At 35.7% G+C, this 23,962-nt stretch overlaps 1 protein-coding gene across 3 annotated transcripts in view; it reads right to left on the reverse strand.

Annotated features, from left to right (window-relative positions):
* Positions 1-8,617: 8,617 nt before the first annotated feature.
* Positions 8,618-23,962, reverse strand: part of LOC150089241 (solute carrier family 12 member 2-like) — a 544,391-nt gene continuing 529,046 nt past the window's right edge. For all 3 annotated transcript variants that reach the window (XM_090388535.1, XM_090388531.1, XM_090388539.1), the window contains 2 exons: positions 13,137-13,204; positions 8,618-8,779 (listed from right to left, as the gene is read on the reverse strand). In XM_090388535.1, the coding sequence (XP_090244661.1) occupies positions 8,644-8,779; positions 13,137-13,204 (204 nt within the window). In that variant the 3' untranslated portion in view covers positions 8,618-8,643. The remainder of the gene's footprint in view (positions 8,780-13,136; positions 13,205-23,962) is intronic.

Raw genomic sequence — 23,962 nt, forward strand, 5'->3', positions numbered from 1 at the left:
TTTACTTTTACACAAACAACTAAACGGAGTGCAAGTCTGTACACATTTTCCTTTGTTATAATAAATGTTATGTTGTTATGTGTTACATCTTGTCTCATTCTCTCTCTGCCCATATTCTCATACACCAGTACAAACCAGTAAAGGTAAAATTGGGGTGGGGGGCAACACTCAGTGACCACCCCAATCTTAAAATCACAACGCAATCCAATGCTGCAACAATTAAGTGCTAGAACAGCCCTTGATTTGTTGAGAGCACATTTTTTTTTTTTTTTTGTCCTAGCCTGATGATCATCTCATTCAGAATAATTATCAAGGGGAATAAACAAGAGAGAGAAAAACCCAGAGAGTGAGAAGACCACACACACAGAAAGAGCCCCTGACAGTGTCTCCATCAGCCTTTTGCACTACTTCACTATTGTTAAGTTTCATTGTCTGAACTTAATTCATATTGGCAAATTTGATGCACATTAATACACATTTTATCATGTCCAACACATAGGGGTGCCACTTTCCAAGCTTAGGGTTAAGATCCTATTAAAATTGGTATTGCCATACTACATATTGATCTTCACAGAAACAGAGAACCTCTTATTGGTGTTTTTCCTTTCAGTTTGGTGATTGACTGCAGATGAAGTCACCCAAATTGCAGATATGCAAGTTTTTTATGTTATATATACTGTATTTGTATTCTTTATCAATCTAATATTTTTTGTCTATGTGTGCTCCATAGATTTATCTAGGTATTCTTCATGCATTCACCACTCTTTGCCAAATACTAATACATATCGTCTAACAAATATTAAATATACGTGTAGATACTCCATAGTATAGCTCTTAAATGAAACTACAATCGTAGTGTAAAGGCATCATTTCAATTGTATCTCATATTGTGATCATCCTTCACAATGAGTTGCCATGTATTGCACTACCTCAAATAAGTAATGCTTCACTAATAGAGAAGATTGTAGTTTCATTTAAGAGCTATACTATGGTGTATCTACACCTATATTTAATAGTATAATCCTAAGCTTTTATGCCTTGTTTCATTTATTTATATGGTATTCTAACAAGTAATAAAATAATTCTATATATTACATTATGGTCTTAGCATATATATTGCCACAACAATGGCACTAGTCCATAAATACCATATACTAATATTAACAATTAACACTATACTATGTCCCTCATAATAATATATATATATATAGTAAAAAATTTACTTTTCTTTGAGTACTTTCAGAATATGTATCAGGGTGAATCACTCTTTGCCAATATATTTTTAAACATTTTATGGTTATGGGCATGTCAGAATATACAAATGAAAGATGCATTCCTAACTTAGACTGCTTTTTAAGCAGTCTCTAAGCTTGAGACATCCTATTTTTGCCTCTGTTTTTGAATTTGTCCTTTTAATTAGTTACATCTTTTGCCATACAAATTTTCTAAAATATGCCATACCTCACTGTCTGAAAGGGGGGGGGGAGGGACAGTTTTACCACAGATAAAAATTTACATGACTTACCCCTGTGTGCTCTCTATGTTTCCCTGATATGGTCCAGAAGGAGCAATCTAGTTAGCATATTATGGCAATGAATTATGAAATGATTTTAAGGAATATGCAGTAGTTCTGCTTAGTGATGTCATCATTTAAATGTTCATTGTGAAAGTGATAAATCATTTCACCAGAAAATTGGAGTTATCTATCAAAATGTGTTGGTTAAGTAACTTTGAGAAATCTTCCTGATACATGGAATATTTTTTTCTCCATTTTCATGGAGTTTTGTCAATGATATATAGGAATTTTGCTAGCAGAGACAAGGTGATTATCCCTTTATATAAGGCAATGGTCAGGCCACACCTAGAGTACTCTATACAGGTCTGGAAGTGTGTAGAGTTGCTAGAATGAGTACAGAGAAGGGCAACAAGATTGGTGAGAGGAACAAAGTGGTGCACCTATGAAGAAAGGCTTAATAGGTTAATAGATGCATAGCTTATTGTTCCGCAAGTTGCAGCATCAGGAGACTAGGCACCTGCGAGGTGATCTGATTGAGATGTATAAGGCCTTGAATGGTTTGAGCAGGCTCAATGCTGATGGGATACTTCCACTTGCTCAGACTAAGAACCTGAGAGGGCATAGATTCAAATTGAGGAAAGAAAGTTGTAGAATAGATGTGCCTTTAGCCAATGGGTAGTTGATTGCTGGAATAGAGTTCCATCTGTTGTTGTGGAAGTTGATAGCTTAAATAAATTTAAGGCTGAACTAGACAAACGTTTGGAGTGACCGGATGGGTGAAATGGGAAGGGTTTTTTTTTTTTTTTTGGCTGATGCTGTATAAGCTTGCTTTCTTGCATCATATGCCTCAACTAATGCTAATTTCAATGACATATCTCTATATTGGGAAGACATTAATTTATGAGTAAAGGAGAGATGAATTTACTAATAAATTCATTTTTTTTTAAAAATGTATAAGATTAACCCATTTTACATTTTTTTTTTTTTACTAAGTGTTTCTTGTTTTGCTCATTGCATAGCCTCATCATTGGCTGTAATTATTATCCTAAACAGATTCTTTAGGTTGAGTACTAATTTTAGAATTTTGATCACTGGCTCCTGTAATAGCATGCAGAACAAAATATTTCATTTGCAAAAGTTTTAAAACTAATCAAAGCAGTTTAATTAAATAGCAAAGAATTAACAGTTGTTACCTTGACTGTTAGGTTTGCATTAGGCAGAATTAAGAAAATTAATCCTAGCTGGTATTTAATAGTATTGTATTAGAATTTTAAGAGCACAAACAGAAGTTGTATTTTGTAATCCTTGAATACATCAAAATTTTATTGTACTTTAAAGTTAAGGGGAGATGCTGCAAAATGCTGCTGTTGTTATTTGGTTTTTAGGAACATTAGCAACTAAGGCCATATTGCTCTGGGAATATGCGGTGGTCATTCCATGACCTTTCCGCATCCTCCGTATTTGGTGGTGACAGGCTCGAACCCCGGTCTAATCAAGAAGCGTGTGCTACACACAGCTGCTCCTTCCCACCTGGCTACAGAGGCGCCGCCAACTGCAAAATGCATTATTTTTTAAATTATGATATAAAATTCTTTCTTGTCAGAACTTCACTTTTAAACAAATGTGGAGTTTAATTTAAAAACTAAGAAATATAAATGATGAAAAGTTAGAAACTTATCAGTGCACATGAGACCTAAAACGAAAAGTAGGATGTCTTGCCATCATTTCTTGCTTTTATGACCAGCTAAATGTTTGTTCTGCTCATATCAGGACAAATCTTTAGTATTGCACTACTTGCAAACAAATGATATTGGCAAACGGTTAAACTTCCCAGGAATTACATAATAGAAGGTGATCTGCCATGACTGTTCTCTGAAAAGGTAGTGGTAAAGAAGTTTCTGGCCCTTTCAAAAGGATGAAAAGTAGGGAGGACTGTCTTTGCATGTTAATGTAATAGTCTTAATGTTCACAGCACAGAATGAATTTAAATACTGCCAGCTATGAAAACATGAGTGGACAGGATAAGGATCCTCCTACTTTTTTTCATCATGTTGAAAAGGCCAAAATAGTATTAGCTTTTTTTATGATTTTTAAGTTAACAGCATACTGTTTGTAACCAAATTTGAAAACCTATCTGTTAAAAAGCTGTACTTGTAGTGAGAGCAGCTGAAAGGTGGTGGTGGCATCCATGTGATGCAGGGCAAAATGCATCTTATTGGAGAGTGAGTAGCCAAAACTTTATAATCCAGAAGCAACCCATGAAGTGGATGAGGTGAAGATGATGACCCTCTCTTTGCACATAGTTAGTCTGCTATGAAGATACATAGCTTATTGTTAACTGGAGTATTGGTTCTCCTAAGCCCTCAACAATGAAGGGTTAAATATATATATATATTTTTTTTTGTCCCTAAGTGGCCATGCTGGAATTAAAAAAACTATTTTCTTATATTTATTAAAAAAAAATTTCTGTGGAAGTTACTTTTGGAAAAATGCATATAAAACCTTTTGAAGCTTATTGGGATGGAAAAGAAATTGTAATGTGCAGATTTGGACTATGTAATATTTGTATGTAAGATAGTCACATCAACTGTATTTTATTGTCCCACTGTTTGATTACAAAGATTCTTATTATAATGAATGGAGATTAGAAGTGATTTTACAACAGTTAATCTCAGTTTCTCATGTTTTTTTTTTATTGAGTGATCAAATACGAAGAGAACAAACACAGAGTAATCAAATACACAGGTACTGTAGTATATACATTGAGTTGACTGTAGTTCTAGCTCATGTGGAAGTACAAGTGAAACTTATGCACTGGAGATGAGAAATTCTCTTCTGCATGTTGTGTAAAGTTTCTTTCATTACAGGATCATCTTCAAGCCAAAGCGTAAATGGTAAGAGAGCCATTTAGTATACACTTAAAAACTTCATTAGTTTGTCTTCCGACTCTGAAATGTGAAACCATTGAGCTAAAGCTTGCAAGCTTCAGGCCTTTATATGTTACAAGTTTCATATCAGTAGGCACAATTTTCCTTAGTATCATATTGCTGGGTGTCTCAGAAATCAAGTGTCATCTGAACCTCCAGAGAAGATACTTGAGTTCTTTGCATTCTGAATAAGCTGCAGTCAAAATTTCTACTACAGAACATGGCAAAATTTCAAGGTCTCCACTCATATACTTAATGGCCACTTCACTCTCTTTATGAAATGGAAGCTTCTTCAGTATCAGCATCACGAGTTCGTACCATGTGATATAAAACAGGTGGGCAGGGATGCTTATGTATGCAATTCAGTGCAGGGCAAGATTTAAGTGACTTTGGCACGGTAACAGAAAGGCTACGGTCAGTCAAATAACCGAGCACAACAATGATAATCAAAGAAGCATTTCAGAAAGCACAACTCGTGGTACTTTATAATGGATGGTGTATTGCAGCCAATAACCAAACTGGCTTCCACTCCTGTCAGTAATAAACACTGTCAGTAATAAACAAGACAGTATGGTTACAGCAGGCTCAAGAACACCAATACTTGGACAATGGAGGGTTGAAAAAATATTGCCTGGTCTTGTGAATCCTGGTCCTTGCTGTTTCACATTGGCAGGAGGACCAGAATATCATGAAAACAGCCAGAGTCCACGAACCCATCCTGCCAGGTGTCATCAATGCATGCAGGTGGTGGCAGTGTGGCAAATATTTTGACCCTTAATACCAGTGGATCAAAATTTGAATGCCATACCTTATCTAGAAATTGCTTCCGACTTAGCATATCACTTCATGGCTGCAGTATATCCATCTGTGAATGGGTTATGTCAAGGCTAGAATTGTATAGAACTTGATAGTCAATTCAGCCTACTGCAGTGGCCTCATCAGACCTCAATCCAGTTGAGTACCTGTGTAGCAAGGTGAAACAATCTCTTTGATGTAGAGATCCCTAGCAATCCAATTTACAACTGAGTCAATGTGGATCGGCTTCCCTCTGATAAACTTTTGACACCTTGAGTTCATTCCATGGTAAATCCAGGCTGTTCTGAGAGGGCTGAAGTGGGACCTACTTGGTATTAGGTAGGTGCACCTAATAAGGTAAGCATGAAGTAGAAGAGCTCTGCATTTCTGTTTATTATTTCATAGTACAGCAGTTTTCCATAACATTCATAACTTTGGCAACCACCTACATTTCTTTCAAGCTTAACAGACCATCAGCATTAATGACCTTACTTCCCCTCTGTTCTATCACAGTTTTACTTTGTAACTTCTGATTAATTTTCATGCAGTGAAAAATTAAGCCTTTGTATTCAGTGTTAATCAAAATAAAGCTGCAATTTACTTGAGTAATAATAATAATACTCTCTTTAAAAAGGAAATAAATATTGTTCTTTATTGCTCTATATTTTACATGTACAAAATGAGTTGGCTATACATACAATCAGGAAGAACATTTCTTTTACTTTGTTCCATTTAAGGGTTCAGTTTAAATCTCTCTAGTTTCTTTTTTTTTAATTTAAAAACATTAAAATAGTTGTTTGTGTGCCATTAACACAACTTAAAATATACCTCTTTAGTAATGAACATAGTTAAAATGGGAATAAGTTACATAAGTTTCAAAGATAAAGATCAGTGATATACAGCACTTCTCAAGTATATTAAAAAATAATTGCTAAAGAAATGAATGAAATTATGAACATAATAAAAATAGAAAAACTAAAAAGGTGGATATATATATATTTTTTAGTATTTCAAAAAAAGTGCACATTATTTCAAACGATAGTTCAAACCTATCATTTGAAAATTAAATTCATAAACGTGATTAATATTTTTAAACAAGTTTTTTGTAATGTTACTCATAAAAAATAAGCTTTTATAATACTTAGCAGATTATCTAAATGCACATCTTAGAAATAAATTAACGTAAGAACCACAACTTGTTAAAAGAAACAAAAATCCTGCCTAACTAATGATGAACAGACAAAGAGCTATGCACTTTAGCTAAACAGATAAATTTGTATGTATAGTAATAACAGTGGAAATAATATGGTAATAGAATATTTATGAGACTTTTTTATATATATTTAATATCACATTATGCATAATGTGATTATATTGGAAGTAATGAATTTTTGACAAAGTATTAGTATATAGGAAATGAACCTTTAAAATCAATGTGATAGATTTTCAGGAGGAAAAAATTTCAAAGTAATTACTTGCCCCAAAACAAAACTTCTGAAAATGTCACCATTTGGAAATGCAAAATCATGAAAATTAATGAATGAGCCAAGTTTTGATATGTAACAGTAACATTTCCAAAGGTGAACATTTACCATTGATTATCTCTTCTTTAAGTAAGTTTGAGTAAGGTATGTGCATTCACACAGATAATAAAACTATAGATAAAAAGCATTACATAGGAGGTTACTCTTTCTGGATTAAAAGAGTATTAAAATAAGTATACAAATACAACAGAACCCAAAATTCCACATAGTATTTAACTTTAACTTCAATGAATTGAGGTTTGATAAAAATGTTACATATTTTACAAACTATTTCATTAACATTACAAAAGCTACTATTATTTTTTGATAAATTTTTGTTTAAAATATACAAATTTTTTTTAAGTGCATAGAAAAGCTCAAAACAGTTTAGTTCACTTTATGTAAATATGCATGCATATCTGCACTTAAAAAAACATCCTGGAAACACTGCTATATTCCAAACTAGGGGCACTGATTTATTTCAAATAATAGTGCCTTAACCTACGTACTTTATTCTTCATGCTTAAAGTTTCTACTATTCTGTTTACTAGTAAAACTATATTTGCATTTTTATTTTAAAATGAATAAAACTATTTATATGCTAATTCATGAACAATTGATATTTACCGCTATTGTTAGTATCTGAAATGAAATTAACAGATTGCTTCTTTTATTTTATTTTTTCCTTCTCTCAATACCAACAAAGTGAACACATTTTAGTAAAGACTTTTTTTTTTCATAAATAGTTATATTTCTAATTTAATGATATAGGATTAATGCTACAATCAAATTACAATCAACTTTCCTTAAAAATGTTTTCTAGAATCACAAAACATGCGCTTCAGCTGTTTAATTTTTTGAATAATTTAGCTGTCCTTAAATTTTGACACAATCAAAATAACAGATTTTACACATAAATATGATTACTAAACTGAATGTTAAATAAGAGTTAGTTCTCATGAAGCTCATTAAAACCATCTTCACTTAGTGATAAGTGCAGAGAAATATTAATTAGTCTGCAAAATATTTTTACTAAGTTTGCAATTTCCAAGTTCATCTGGCACATATATGTGTATATATATATATTTGTGTGAGTACACAAACACAACGGATTTAAAAGATCCAGTAACACTAATGTGGAACAAAATAAAAGAACAAAATACAGCTCATGAAAACAAGAGAGCAAGTAGTATTGTGTATTATACATTACAAACTTCATTAAGTGACAACAAACCTGAAGATACAAAAATGTACATACACACAAAGAAAATTTATATTGATGTCAATACCATATAAATGATTTGTTTCAAATTTATTTAATATAATGGAAAAATTGTAAAATATCAATCACTTAAATATACTTATAAAGTAAATAAAGTTACTTATAAAGCTAAGGATGATTCACTACTTGAAGTGAAATATTTTAATTACAAATTTATCACAAAGCTTCGTATTTATTTATTTATTATTTTTTTTTTTGGCATAGTCTTGCATTTTATCACTCATAGTAACACTTTACAAATAAAAATACCATTCCCTGAGATGAAAGTAACATTTGAATAAGGCTATTATATATTATTCATAATTAGGGCATCAAACCTGGAATGAAGTTGAACACAACTATCAATTTCAAATTAGTCTTTAGTGTCTTCTGAGACTTTCAAAAGTTCACAGTGAAAAAAATGCTACAAAGTTATGCATCCTTTCCTACAAATTTTAGGTGGAAGATAAGTATCCTACACAGTCTGTTATGTCTAAATGGATTTCACTTGATGCCAAAATCAGTTTATTCAAGAGTGGAATCACTGTTTAACAGTGTTAATTTTGCAAGCCCACTGAGTGTTTTTTTTTTTTTTTTTTTCTCTAGAAGAATTCTGCATTTTCAGGAATAAAAAGTAAGAACACTGGTTTGATTTCCTCTGATTAATAGGAAAGGTGGCATGCCCCTGGTTAAAGTTTCAAGCCAAGCCATGTATAGGGGAGCTGAACAAGTTCCTTTCCGAGGCATTGGAAGAGTCCTGAAAACAAAGAAAATAAGATTAGTAAACTTTAAAATATCAGGGGGAGGGATATATACATATATAATTCTACTATTGTATGGTAGTATACTTACTGTTGCATTGCATGTAGGAAGAGCGTGAAATACGAATTGTCATCCCTTATTACCAATTTCCAATGATCAACAGTCCAGGTTTGGTGTATCTGTACCATACTAATTAACAGTGTGCATTTGTTTTGATAACAAAAAACTTGTGGGATGCTTATCTTCCCATGAAAATTCATGGCATGCAGCTTTCTGCATGTTGTAGAACCATTTACAAGTATGCTTGTGGCTGCTCAGAACTCCAAATTCAGATTCTCTAGACTTTGCTAGTAAGATGGGGTAAGCAGCTGTTTCAAGGTGCATCAGCTCCTGATGGATGTATTTGGGTACTGGGAATGCCTGAAGAATGCTGACATATAGTAGTTGTCCCAGCTGTGAGGTTTGGAGGACAAGGAGCCAAAATCTGGGGGCATTTCTCATGGTATGGACCAGACGAACTGGCACATGGAAGCATGAGTTGTCCTACACTTTCTAGGTGATTATGTATGCCTTACAGTGTAGCAATTTTATGGAAGTAGCCCTTGTGCTCTCCATCATGACAGCTCCTTGTTACAAAAGCCAAAATTGTGAATTTGTGGTTCAAAGAGAATAACAGTGGAACATTGCAGTGGCCAGCAAGGTGGCTCACTTTGTTAGTGGAACTTGTGAATGTTTAACGGATAGGTGAAGCACAATGCTACCAACTTTCTATCAGAAATTAGCAGGAAGCTTTCACAATGCATTGAAGCAGTGCCAAAGTGGACATGCCATTATTTTCTTTAAATAAATATATAATTTAATTTATAACTGCAGTGTCCCATACCTTTTGGGGTGGATAGTGTATGTTAAAAGGTTGAGATGTTTTTGATGTTAAAAACGTTTTTAGCAGCGTTATTTGGAAAAAAGCATTATGTTACCTAGAAAATAATCACGGAATCCGATGCGCATGTGTTGTACTTGTTGCTGCAACAAGTACAATGCATGCACCCAAGAAAACTCAATTGTACATAAGTACAATTGAACAGTGAAATGCTGCATTATACCGTTATATCAGCAAAATGATTAATACGCAAGTGACTGTGCCAAAATCTAGCTCAGCATTCGAAGGAATATTGTGAAAGAAAGAAAGGGAAGTTAGACAGAAATGTGAATCCAGATGAAATTCAACAAGAGTGTTTCGTTATGCCTGGGAGTTCTCAAACTGCACCCAAAGAAACTTGAGCTGAAATAATGAAGAAATATCGTGAACAGAAGAAAAGGAAATTAGAAATTCAGACTATTCTGAATAATAATGAAATTCAACCACAGAGTTCTGCTATGCCTGATACTTATCAGGAATCAAAGTCAAGCAGAACGAATGAAGGAATATTGTGCATGAAAAAAAGTGAAATTAGAAATGGCTAATAATGAGATTCCTGAGATTCCTATAGTGTCTACACAAGCTGACAGTGAGTTTGAAAAATTAGTGTAAAAAACCTATTTGGATTTAGTTGTAATATTTGTGATAGTTAAAGGTTTCAATTAGATTTGAAACCATCTCCAAGAAGTGAGTACTTTCATGACGTGGAATACATGTCATACTTCATTAAAAGAGGGACGGATACCAACTGTGGCCATGTCAAATGGATTTATATATACAACATATCCTACTCATTTGCCTCCACTGGATGTTGTAACTGAGCGTTTGATATCACCACAATTACCCTTTATGCAAATTTGTCGTTTACAACACGAACATAGACAATATGGGATCATTAGACAAGTAATAAATGTACCAGTTAACGTAAATATGATGGTTCATCAATTACCTAGAGAATTAGATGACGATTATGCCATTAATGTACATATAAAACAATGACTCATACATAAATAATATCTACAAGGATGTGTGCAGAAGAAAATAGTGAAAATATGGTTACAGTATTTGATAAATTCACCTTTGTATAAATTCTACGGCATAAAATTGAGTGACGATTTCTTGGAGACAAATGATGATAGCGAACAGGAACATTCAGATGAAATTGTGGAACCAGTCAACAATGATGATGAACTATTGTTAATTCAACAACAAACATTATTATGGTCTGAAGATAAATATTTATGTATAGCACTGGGTCAGAAATCATCTCCAACAAGTTTCATACTTGATATACAGTACATGCAGAAGAACTTTCTTTTCCAGCTATATATTTGGGACATGCACAAAAATTTAAAAATGGATTGAAAATTACTCCCTTTATGATGGCATTGAGTGAAATTTGTAGATCTGATTTGTAGATCGTGGAGTAACTCCCCAACATTTGCTATATATGGCAATGAAGATTATGCGAATGCGTACCGCAGAAAACTTGTAAATTGCATTTAAATCAGTAGGAATTACAGCTGACATTACTCGTTCTGTGTTGGAATTGAAAGAATTTTTAAACAAGTCATTAGAGATTGCTCCACAAATTGTGCAAATTCACTACAATTTCATGAATTAGTACAAGTTTTCAATAGTCCGATAGTACCTTTTCTAAAATTCTTACAAAAATAGGCAATGGAGAAGCGTTATTACCAGATGAACTTAAAATTATAGAATCCAGATTTGTTACCAAAGAAGATGCTACTAATTTATGTCTGCAAGGATTAGACTATTTTTAAGAAATAGTGATGTAAATGCCTGTAATACAAATGCTTTAGTTGCAGATGATACCCATGAAGTGGTTGCACAAGATTTATACCACGGATATCATTCTGAAGAACAATTAGCAAGTATGCGAAATAAAATTCATAAAATATCAGTGACTGAAACTGCAGGACTTTCATACATTCTACCATTATTAAAAGGAAAATTGTACATGATTACTACAAATATAGATGTGGTACAATCAGTACTTTAGTATATTTCGAATTTGAGGACGACAAAACAGTTAAACGAGTATGGATGAAATTTCCTAAGTCAAAAATTCTCGTTATAAGCAATGTGAAAGATAAACCTTGACCTAGTCAATCCGTACATATTATAAAATGATCAAAAGATTCCATTCAAGAACGATAGGAAATTAACATGTAGATTTAAACAATTTCCTTTAGTATGTGCTTGTGCTTTGACTATACATAAATCTATATAATTATAAGAAAGATCATCAACAGAAACTTGTATACATGGCGTTATCTCGAGTGACCTCATTGCAAGGTTTATATATTACAAATCCCCAAGATGATTTCACCACGGCAAAGCTATTAACTAGTAATATAGAACTTTGTGCTGAACTAGATCTCTTGAAATATAATAAGCTACCATCTCTACAGGATGAACTGCAAGATTTCATACAAAGTAGTATATCTGTATCGTCAATGAATGTACAAAGTTTACAGATCCATGTTTGAGATATCAAAACGGACAATCTTACAGCAATCCAAAATATTGATATTAAGTGAAATGTGGTTGGATAATGAATATATTACTTAAACCATTCCAATGTGCGACTCAATTTAAAAGGTCGGATGTTTGTAGTGGTGGTGGTGTTGCAATATACCAATGTGAAGGTTCAACTGTCATCAGTACACCACATATATTTGCACAACATAATAGCAGCAGTGCAACAGCAGTATCAGATGAAATTGGAGACATTTGTGGATCTTTGTGCAAATTCAATAGTGAATCTGTTTTCATCGTTGCCATAAACATCACTCCAGGGATGTCATTAGATATAATTCAAAAATTCATAAACAAGAATTTGATGCCTTATTCCATTGAACGTGCAAAATTATTGGAAGAGCCACTGGATCATATACTTATAGTTCTTGCTGGTGATTTCAATCTAGAATTAAATCCCAAGGCTGGAAAGAAGTTTTGTAAATTTATGAAAGATGTCTTCAATTTAGATATTAAATCAAATACTTCAGTAAATACTACACGTAATGGAATGACAATCTATGGAGTATTCACTCGGGAATTAAGATCATTTGAGTGTAAAAATTATATATCTGATTTCAGTTACCATAGACTAATAATTTTAGTGTTATTATAATATATTTTATACGAATTATTTCATTGTACACTAGTACAATGAAAAATTCCATTCATTGTACTGAAATTATTTTTTCAATTAAAATAATGCAGCAATACTTTATTTATTTTACTGTACCAGTTTTATAATGAGTTCCTGCAGTAAAGATGTTTTTAATGGATGCCGCTGTGACATTATCAGTCTCAGAGTAGAGTGGCAGCAACTCATTATGTACCCGATACATAATTTTGATGTTTTTTATTTCAATAACTTATCTTTCTTACTTTATATACTTACATAGCAATAAGTGTGGCATCCTTTGAATATTGCAGTAGAAGCTCTCTTAGACGGATGTGGCGATTTGTCTAGGGAATAGACAATTAGAAAAAAATAAGCCCCTATTATTATCACATATTTTAATATTAGTGCACTTATAATATACTATAATATGGCGTACAGGATTTAAAAATTAAGTTCCAGGATTGAGTCAATTTAAAGAAAACTACATGTTAGAATGAAACTTTTAATATTTTTCCAAAGTAATTGCCTTGAGCAGTTAAAAACGTGTGAAATCACTTGTAAGGCCACTGTTAGAAACATTTTTTAAATGTATTTGATTGAACTGAGTACTGCCACCATTTCTTCTGTTACAGTTTGCGTATTTTGGGAAAATGAGTAGTCCAGGGGAGATAAATCAGGGAAATGGGTCTCCACAACCTCATGTGCTGCCAAAAATCTTGATAATTGGCCCAGCATGTGGCCACCTAACATTGTTGTGCAATAAGAAGTAGATCCCTTTATCTTGAAACTACAAGCAAATTTTTGATAAATCAATGGGACATCATGAATCTTCCTTGCCACCTGTCTATACTGTATGGAGAACTTCACGTCCACTTGTAATAACCAAATCCCTTTCTTTGTTTAAAAGAATTCACCAAGTAAGGTGAATTCTTTTAAACGAAAACTTATTCATCTCTTGAATGATATCTTGCTAACAGTGATCATCAAAATTTTAATTTTTGAAAACAAATTTTTGATTTTGTGTCCAAAAGCTTCTGTTTGCTCAAATATGCTATTAGAATGGCATGTGTTAATATGAAGTCATCTGAGAATCAGACAAAATTAGTGAATGAAATTTTCAACTGGTTCTGGAGTTTCAGGTGTTTTTGAATGTCCATAGTTGAATATCCTTGTTGTTGGTCATCATGGCAATTAATATTAGCCATATGGTGCAAAAGGCCCTGGACGTTTGCTGCACCAGTCAAATAAAAAAAAATAAATAAATGAAATACAATAAAATAAATAAACTTATGTTATTCCCTTCTCGTTTAGTACCTGACCTTAATTTCCCCAAGCTATCAGCTTCATGGAGGCAACTATTCAGTAATTAAACTTTCATATAATCCAGTCTAAACCTCTTGGCCCATAATTTGAATCTATGGCCCTTAGTTTTTGGAATCATTTATAATAATGAAAGTTTTACCTTCGTTCATATTATTTTATGCTTTCAGATTTCAATTATGAACCCCCCCCCCCCCCCCCCAAAGGTGTTTAGTTACAAAGCTCTGTGGCCTACATTTGAAGCCTCTCCTTATATATGGATGCTTTTTTTCTAATCTCACTTCTTGGATCCTTTTGAGAAGTTGTCTTTTTTTGAGGAGCAGTCTCTATACTCAGACTGAGTATTTCACATGCAGTGAAATACTCGGTCCTTGTACTATAGGATTATGACCTTTATCTCCACACACAAACATTTGATAAATCATTGATAGGACACTATGGGGGCACCCCTCTTTGCTGCCTGTCTTTACTGCACAGAGAACTTCATATCTGCCCATATTACAACACCCAAATTTATTTCTTCATCAACATTTTTTTAAATTCAGTCCTATAAGCATATGTTATATGCTACATTAATACAGCTGCCACTTTTCTGATCATCCCTGAAGCCTAGGTCATCTCAAAGAAGTAGTGCCACTTGGCACTGATCATTAATTACTCTGATCTTGATCTCTACATCAAACACGGCAAACTTTGACATGCCCTCCTGTATCTCTTTGTCAATGCCACTTAAGAAAATCAAAACGTCACAGCAATGTTCCCCGTGCTGATCTATTGGGGAGACTCAATTCTTATGTTAGCTCAATCAGGGTAACCATCAATCATGTAAACACAAATAACAATACTCTGCCTCTTGCAGTGCTGTGATCCATCTAATGAACATTCCCTGTGATACAAACATGTTCTTGTTTATACAGGTAAACTTGCGCAGGTCTGAGTCAAATGCTTTGCTAAAATCCAAATGGTGTCAAATTTATTTCCAACATCCAACTCACAAGTTAGTTTACTGCCTTTATGTATTGATGATACAAGAAATCTTCTCTAATTCAAGAGTCTCTCCTGAGCTCAAGTCACTTGTCACAGTAAGTTTTACATTAGCATTAGCATTAGTAGAGGCACATGATGCAAGAAAGCAAGCTTATTCAGCATCAGCCAAAAAAACAAAAAAAAAAAAAAACACCACTCCCATTTCACCCCTCTGTTCGTTCGAAATACCTGTCCAGTTGAGCCTTAAATTTGTTTAGCCTGTCAACTTCAACAACAAGTGATGGAAGTCGGTTCCACCAACCAACCACCTGCTGGCCAAAGGCAAATTTCCGCACATCTATCCAACATCTGTCCTTCCGCAATTTGAATTTATGCCCTCTGAGGTGATTATTCTGAGCAAGAGGAAGAATCCCATCGGCATTGAGCATGCTCAAACCATTCAAAGCCTTATACACCTCTATCAGATCACCTCGCCGGTGCCTAGTCTCCAGAGTCTGTAATTTGCAAAACTTAAGCCTTTCTTCGTAAGAGCAACCTTTTGTTCCATTCACTAATCTTGTTGCCCTTCTCTGTACCCGTTCCAGCAGCTCTCCATCCTTCTTGAAATGAGGCCTCCAGACCTGTATACAGTACTCAAGGTGTGGCCTGACCATTGCCTTATACAAGGGAATAATCACCTCCTTATCCCTGCTAGAAAAATTCCTGTATATCATTGACAAGACACCATGAGCTACTCTTGCAGCTCGTCTGCACTGCTCAGAGAACTTCATATCTGCCTGCACAATTACCCCCAGGTCCTTTTCATTCTCCACGACTGTCAGTGTAGTACCACAGAGTTGATACGTTGATATGGGGTTACTGTTTCCCATATGTAGTACTTTACATTTGCCAATGTTAAACTTCATTTGCCACCTCTCAGCCCATCTGTTCAACCTTTCCAGATCCTGTTGCAGCAGCAGCATAGCATCAATAGTGTCCTTAACAACTCTGCCAACCTTTGTATCATCTGCAAACTTGGACATTAAACTTGATATACCATCATCAATATCATTCATAAATACAGAAAACAACAACGGACCCAACACTGAACCCTGAGGAACTCCACTAATAACATTAGTCCACGTTGAGCAGTGTCCATTGATTACCACTCTCTGTCTTCTGCCACTCAACCATCCCTTTATCCATAGCAGCAATTTGCCTCCAATGCCACACTGCTCCAATTTGTGCAGCAGTCTTCCATGTGCAACAGTATCAAAAGCCTTTCTAAGATCGAAATATATAATATCAAAGTTATTCCCTGCATCCAGTTCTTTTGTGACTACATCATAGTATCCAATCAAATTGGTCACGCAAGACCTGCCCTTAACAAAACCATGCTGCGTCTGAGCTATAACTGAATTCTTGTCTAGATGATCCTGCAGTGCTTCTTTAACCAGTGCCTCCATTAATTTTCCTGGAACAGAAGTTAAACTAACAGGTCTATAATTACTTGTGTCAGCCTTTGATCCTCCTTTGTGAATTGGGGTTACGTTTGCACATCTCCAGTCTATGGGTACCTCCCCTGAGTCCAAAGAAGCTCTCATAATTATGGCTAGGGGTTTGCTTACTTCCTTTGCTGCCTCCTTTAATATAACTGGATAGATCCCATCCACCCCAGGTGCCTTTTTTATGTTTATCCTCAACAATCTCTCCTCCACTTTCCTCTCAGTTAAAATAAAAATCATCTAGCTCACTGCCAATGTTTACTTTACCTACGTCATTCTCCTTCCTGAATAACTCCTCATGTGTGAATGTAGATGCAAAATACTCGTTTAGATTGTTAGCCACCTGAGCAGGATCCTCAACTGTTGAACCATCAATATCCAGTGGACCAAACTGATTCATCCCTTTCCTTCTTGAGTTTAAATAGGTAAAGAACTCTTTTCTGTTTTTCTTTGCATCCTTTGCCAAGGATTTTTCGTAGTCTGCCTTTGCCTGCCTAATCTCCTTTGTGACTTGGTTACAGACCAACTTATATCTATCATAGGCTTCCATGTCACCGATTAATTTGTATGTATCCCATGCATTTTTCTTCTCTGCCACATGTCTCATTAGTTCATCTGACAACCATTTAGGCCTAAACCTTGAACAATATTTCTTAGTTGGTATGTAAAGCCTGGTAGCTTCCAAGATTAGTTCCTTGAATGCTTCCCATTTTGCATTTGCTGTTGGTAACATCATCAGTTGGTCCCACTGTATAGAATTTAAATACTGTCTCAGTCCATCGTAGTCGTCTTTACAAAAGCAATAACCCTTCCCTTTACCTCTAATGGTAGTTACCTCTTTGAGTAAATCCCACTTTAGCACACACTGTGATCACTGCCACCTAGTGGTTCATTTATCTGCAGATTCTTAATGCATGAAGAATCACTGCTGATAATCAAATCAAGAGTATTCTTCCCTCTAGTTGCCTCCTGAACATGCTGATGTAGAAAACAATCATCCAATAAATCCACAAAAGCCTTGCTAGTGTGTGAGTGACCAGCCCCAAATTCCAGTCAATATCTGGGAAATTAAAATCTCCCATTATAAGACTCTGATTTACTGGCCCACTCTATTTCCCTGTACAGTATCTTATTATACTCGTCAGAGTCATTAGGCCTATAGCACACTCCTGATTCAATTTTGATCTCCCAATGCTTATGTCACACCAAACTGACTCGACACTGCACTGTCCAGCGCTGTCCACTGGTTTCACCTCCTTGGATTTTATGTATTTCTTAACTAATAGCATAACCCCTCCTCCCTTCCTATCCAGTCTATCCTTTCTGTAGACGTTGTACTCCCCAAATTCCAGTTCTGCATTCCTTATATCTGTGTGACACCACGTCTCTGATATCCCAACAATATCTGCCTTTGATGTTTTGAGCAATACCTCAAATTCATCAAATTTATTTACCAAACTCCTAGCATTGGTGTACACACAAGTATACATGCACCTGTTTCTATTCTTAGCTACCCTAACACAGCCCATGTGTTTACTTGTACCGCAATGACTCCCAGCAGTCTCTGAAATATCCTGCATCTTGTTTTTCAGGCTTCTGCTCATTTCAATAGAAGCAGTGCAAGAATCACTTCCACCTCTGCCAGTGGCTACTGTTAATCTATTAGTCCTTGTATCCCCAACTAGCAGTTTTCCAACCCACCTATCACTGCCTCGACACATCAGCAAATATTTTTGCACCCTTTCTATTTAAGTGTATCCCATCCCTGTAGAAGCAGTCTCTCCTGTTAACAAGTACAGACCAGGCTGAAAAAAATTCTACCCCTTGAGCCTTGCACAATCCCTCCAGGGCCGAATTGATCGACAAGGCTCTCGTCATATACTCCCTCCTATCGTGTCTGGGCAGAATTGCAGACACTTTCAAATTCAACCCTAATTCACGGCTTTTTTCAACAGTGACCTGTACTTGCTAAGTAATTCTGCCGGTCTCCTACTCTTAATATCATTGGTGCCAACATGTACAACTATATCACCTTTTGTGCCCTTAAATTGTTCATGTAGTGATATACATTACTTAAGACACATTAATTTTGAAATTTTGGATTGATGGGAAGGCTTTAATAACTTCAAAAATTTAAGTACAGTACATTTCCACTAATTGGCAATATTGATTTTTGAATTGTTTGCATTGACAGTGAATATAACTGTATCATTTAATTGAAGCTAAAGCATATGCTACAGACAGAATTCTTGCTATAAAATTCTGGATGATAAAAAAAAAAAAAAAAGAAAGAAAAGAAAAGTAGTAGTAGTGGCATGTGATGCAAGAAAGCAAGTGTATGAGCTTATGCAGCATCAGCCAAAAACACAAACACACCCCCCCCCCATTCCCTCGGTAAGAGGATTGCTTCATTCCCCTTGCCAATCTTGTTGCCCTTCTCTGTACACACTCAAGCAAATCTACATCCCTCCTAAAATGAGGCCTTCAGACCTGTACGCAGTACTCGAGGCGTGACCTCAAGTACTGCGTACAGGTCTGGAGGCCTGACCTATACAGAGGGACAATCACCTCCTTTTCCCTGCTAGCAAAATTCCTATATATCATTGACAAAACCCCATGACCTGCCCTGGCAACCTGTCTGCATTGCTCAGAAAACTTCATATCTAACTGCACAATTACTCATAGGTCTTTTTCATTTTCTACCACCTTAAGTGTAGTACCACACAGTTGGTACATTTCTCTGGGATTACTTCTATCCATATGCAGTACTTAGCATTTGTCAAGGTTAAACTTCAGTTGCCATTTCTTAGCCCATCTGCCCAAATTTTCTAGATCCTGTTGCAGTAGCACACTGCCATTACTGTCATTAACAACCCTGCCAACCTTTGTATCATCTGCAAACTTTGACACCAAGCCTGATATACCTTCATCAATATCACTGACAAATATATAAAACAACAGTGGATACAACACCAAACCCTGTGGGACTCCACTAATAACATTAGTCCATGAAGAGCAGCACCCATTGATTACCACCCTCTGTCTTCTCCCACTCAACCATACTTTTATCCGTTGTAGCAACTTACCCTTAATACCATTCTGCTCCAATTTGTACAATAGTCTTCCATGTGCAACAGTGTCAAAAGCTTTCCTGAAATCCAAATATATATCAAAATTATTTTGATATCATACTTACTTGCCTTGATTAAAACCTTTTCAGTCCTCTTTTTTTTTTGTGAAAGTAATGTTTTGAGCTAGATCAGAGGTGTCTAACCCACAGTTCAAGTGCAGTCCTTTCCTTCACATTGTTAAATATTATGTGTCCCCTGAGTTTAAAATTAGTGTCACTAAATAAATATAGTTCATATTAGTTTTGAAAATATCATTTTAACAATGTTTGATTTTAGTGTATTGCTTTCTTATGATGTTTTATAAAATATAAAACATCATAAGAAAGCAATATCCTTCTCAGTGTTTAATAATGGTATTATAACCATATAATAATTTGTGCTATGTAATGATTATGTAATAGCAGCTAAGTATTTTAACTATTTTGGTTCCTATCTAAAAAGAGGGATGCTTCTGAGCTAGATGTTTATCACATCTGCCTCTGTCACATGCCCCCTCAGGTAAAGAATCCCATTAGCATTGATCAATTAGATCACCTTGCAGGTGCCAAGGCTTCAGAAGTTGCAATTTGCAAGACTTAAGCCTTTCTTGGTAACACCAACCCTTTGTTCCACTCACCAATCTTGTTGCCCTTCTCTGTACTTGTTCCAGCAACTCTACATCTTTCCTAAAATGAGGCCCCCCAATCCTGTATACAGTACTCAAGGTGTGGCCTAAACATTGCCTTATACAAGAGGACAATCACCCCCCCTTATCCCTGCTAGAAAAATTCCTGTATATCATTGACAAGACACCATGAGCTACTCTTGCAGCCTTTTTGCACTGCTCAGAAAACTTCATATCTGACTGTACAATTACTCCAGGTGCTTTTCATTCTCCACTACCCTGTGTGTAGTACCACCCAGTTGGTACATTACTCTGGGGTTACTGCCACCCATATGCAGTATTTTACATTTGTCAATGTTAAACTCCAGTTGCCACCTCTCAGCCCATCTGCTCACCTTTTCGAGATCCTGTTGCAGTAGCATACTATCATTACTGTCATTAACAACCTTTGTATCATGTGCAAACTTAGACATTAAATCCTGATGTACCTGAATCAATATCATTAATAAATACCAAAAACAACAATGAGCTCAACACCGAACCCTGGGAGACTCTACTAATGACATTAGTTCCACAAAGATCAGTGTCCATTGATAACCAATTTCTGCCTTCCCAAACTCAACCACCCTTTTATCCATTGTAGCAATTTGCCCTTAATGCCATACTGCTCCAATTTGTACAGTAGTCTTCCATGTGCCACAGTATCAAAAGCTTTCCTAAAATCAGTATATGATATCAAAATTATTCTTTACATCCAGTTTCTTAGTGACCACATCATAGTATCCAATCAGATTTGTCAGACAAGACTTCCCCTTAACAACCTCATGCTGTGTCTGAACTGCAGTCTTGCCTAGATGATCCTGCATCGCTTTTTTTTAAAGCAGTGACTCCATTATTTTCCCTGGAACAGAAGTTAGATTCAGGTCTGTAATTACTCGTGTCACCCTTTGATCTCCCCTTTGTGACATGGGGACACATTTGCACATCTCCAGTCCATGGGGATCTCCCCTGAGTTCAAGGAAACTTTCATAATTATGGGCTAAGGGTTTGCTTACTTCCTTTGCTGCCTCCTTTAATATAACTGGATAGATCCCATCCACCCCAGGTGACTTCCTTATGTTTAACTTCAGTTTCCCCTCCACTTTGCTGTCAGTTATTACAAAATCACTTAGCTCCCTGTTAAAGTCTGATAAACTTCTGGCATTCCTCTCCTTGAATAACTACTCATGTGTGAATGTAGATGCAAAATACTCATTCAGTTTATTATCTACCTGATCAGGATCATCAATAGTCAACCCATCTATATTAAGTTGCCCAATCTAATTCATCCCTTTCATTTTAGAGTTCACATAAGTAAAGAACTCTTTGCTGTTTTTCTTTGCATCCTCTGCCAAAGATTTCTCATAATCTGCCTTTGCCTGCCTAACCTCCTTTGTGACTTGATTACAGAATAGCTTATATCTGCCATAGACTTCTGTGTCACCTACTAATTTATATGCATCCCATGCATTTCTCTTCTCTGCCATGAGCCTCATTAATTCATCTGACATCCATTTAGGCTAAACTTGAACAGTATTTCTTAGTTAGTATGAAAAGCCTAGTACCCTCCAACATTAAGTCCCTGAAGGCTTCCCATTTAGAATTCCCCATTGGTAACATTAGTTGGTCCCACTTTAGTCACCTTTACTTGTTGAATTCAGTAATCTGAAATTTACAGAAGTTGTAATTCAGTTTGACCCATTCCATTAATCTTTTATCTTTGAAATGACTGCAAAAAGTGACAAAACTTGGAAAATGGAATTCACATTATATCCAAAAAATCTGACACCATAAGTAGACATTTTTCTTTCACTGCATTCTCATCATTATCAAGCACCATTTCTGGCTAAAATTAAAATTACTGGGGACAAGAACATTGCTGACAATGGAATAAAGATTCAATCCCACTACAGTCAAGAGAGAACTGCACCCCACAAAGGTGTTACTGTGCATTTGATGGGATATGTTGGGTGTTAATCCATTTTGAAGGAAGGTGACAAATCTAAACTAATCCAATGGATAGTCATAGCTGATGTCTATTGCTAGCATCTGGAAAGTTGAAGTACTGCAGTGCACAAAACAAAACAAATTCTCTTTTTTAGTCACTTTGAAATGTGTTTTGTTCATCAGAACAATGCACACCATTTTTAAAATTTAAAAGTGTAGTTGGGAAAAAAAATACTGCAGCCATTTGTGTTCCTAAGTACATGCAACATTGGACTATATATTGTTGTCTGCTTCTTGTTTGGGGAGGTTTCGGTTGGTTCCCTTCCATAACTAGAGAAATTGATAAAGTCTTCTTCAATCATGGCTATAGTTAGGTGATAGTAACAGTAATTGTGGCATGTGAGGCAAGAAAGCAAGCGTATGAGCTTATGTAGCACCAGCCAAAAAAAAATAAACACCAAAATTTCACACATCCATTCCCTTTAAAAGTTTGTCCAGTTCCTCCTTGAATTCATTTAAGCTATCAACTTCCACAACAGATGGAAGTTTGTTTCAGCAATTAACCATGTGCTGGCTAAAGGCAAATTTCCACACATCTATTCTACAACTGTCTTTCCTCAATTTGAATTTATGCCCCCTCAGGATCGTAATCTGAGCAAGCAGAAGAATACCATCAGAATTCAGTGTGCACAACCCATTCAAGGACTTATGCACCTCAATCAGATCACCTTGAGGTGCCTAGTCTCCAGCCGCTGCAGTTAGCAGAACTTAAGCCTCTCTTTGTAAGGGAAACCCTTCATTCCCCTCACCAATCTTTTTGCCCTTCTCTGTACACGCTCAAGCAAATCTACATCATTCCTAAAATGAGACCGGCAGACCTGTATACAGTACTCAAGATGTGACGTAACAAAGGAATAATCATCTTTTTGCTGCTAGTAAAATTCCTGTATATCATTGACAAAAACCATGACCTGCTCTTGCAGCCTGTCTGCATTGTTCAGAAAACTTCATATCTGACTGCACAATTACTCAGAGGTCTTTTTCATTTTCTACCACCCTAAGTGTAGTTGGTATGTTCCTCTGGGGTTACTTCTACCCATGGGCGCCTCCGTAGCCAGGTGGGAAGGAGCAGCAGTGCGTAGCACATGCTTCTTGATTAGACCGGGGTTCGAGCCCGTCACCACCAAATACGGAGTATGCGGAAAGGTCAAGGAATGACCACCGCATATCCCGGAGCAATATGGCCTTAGTTGCTAATGCTCCTAAAAACCAAATAACAAACAACCAAATAACTTCTACCCATACGCAGTACTTTGCATTTGTCAATGTTAAACTTCAGTTGCCACTTCTCAGCCCATCTTCCCAAATTTTCTAGATCCTGTTGCCGTAGCACATTGCCATTACTGTCATTAACAACCCTACCAACCTTTGTCATCTGAAAACTTCGACACTAGGCCTGATATACCTTCATCAATATCATTAATAAATATACAAAACAACAGTGAACCCAACACTGAACCCTGTGAGACTCCACTAATAACATTAGTCCACAAAGAGCAGTGCCCATTGATTACCACCCTATGTCTTCTC

This window comes from Mastigoproctus giganteus, chromosome 2 (assembly GCF_048544385.1).
Source record: "Mastigoproctus giganteus isolate SK-2022 chromosome 2, ASM4854438v1, whole genome shotgun sequence".
In the NCBI taxonomy this organism is placed as follows: Eukaryota; Metazoa; Arthropoda; class Arachnida; order Uropygi; family Thelyphonidae; genus Mastigoproctus; species Mastigoproctus giganteus.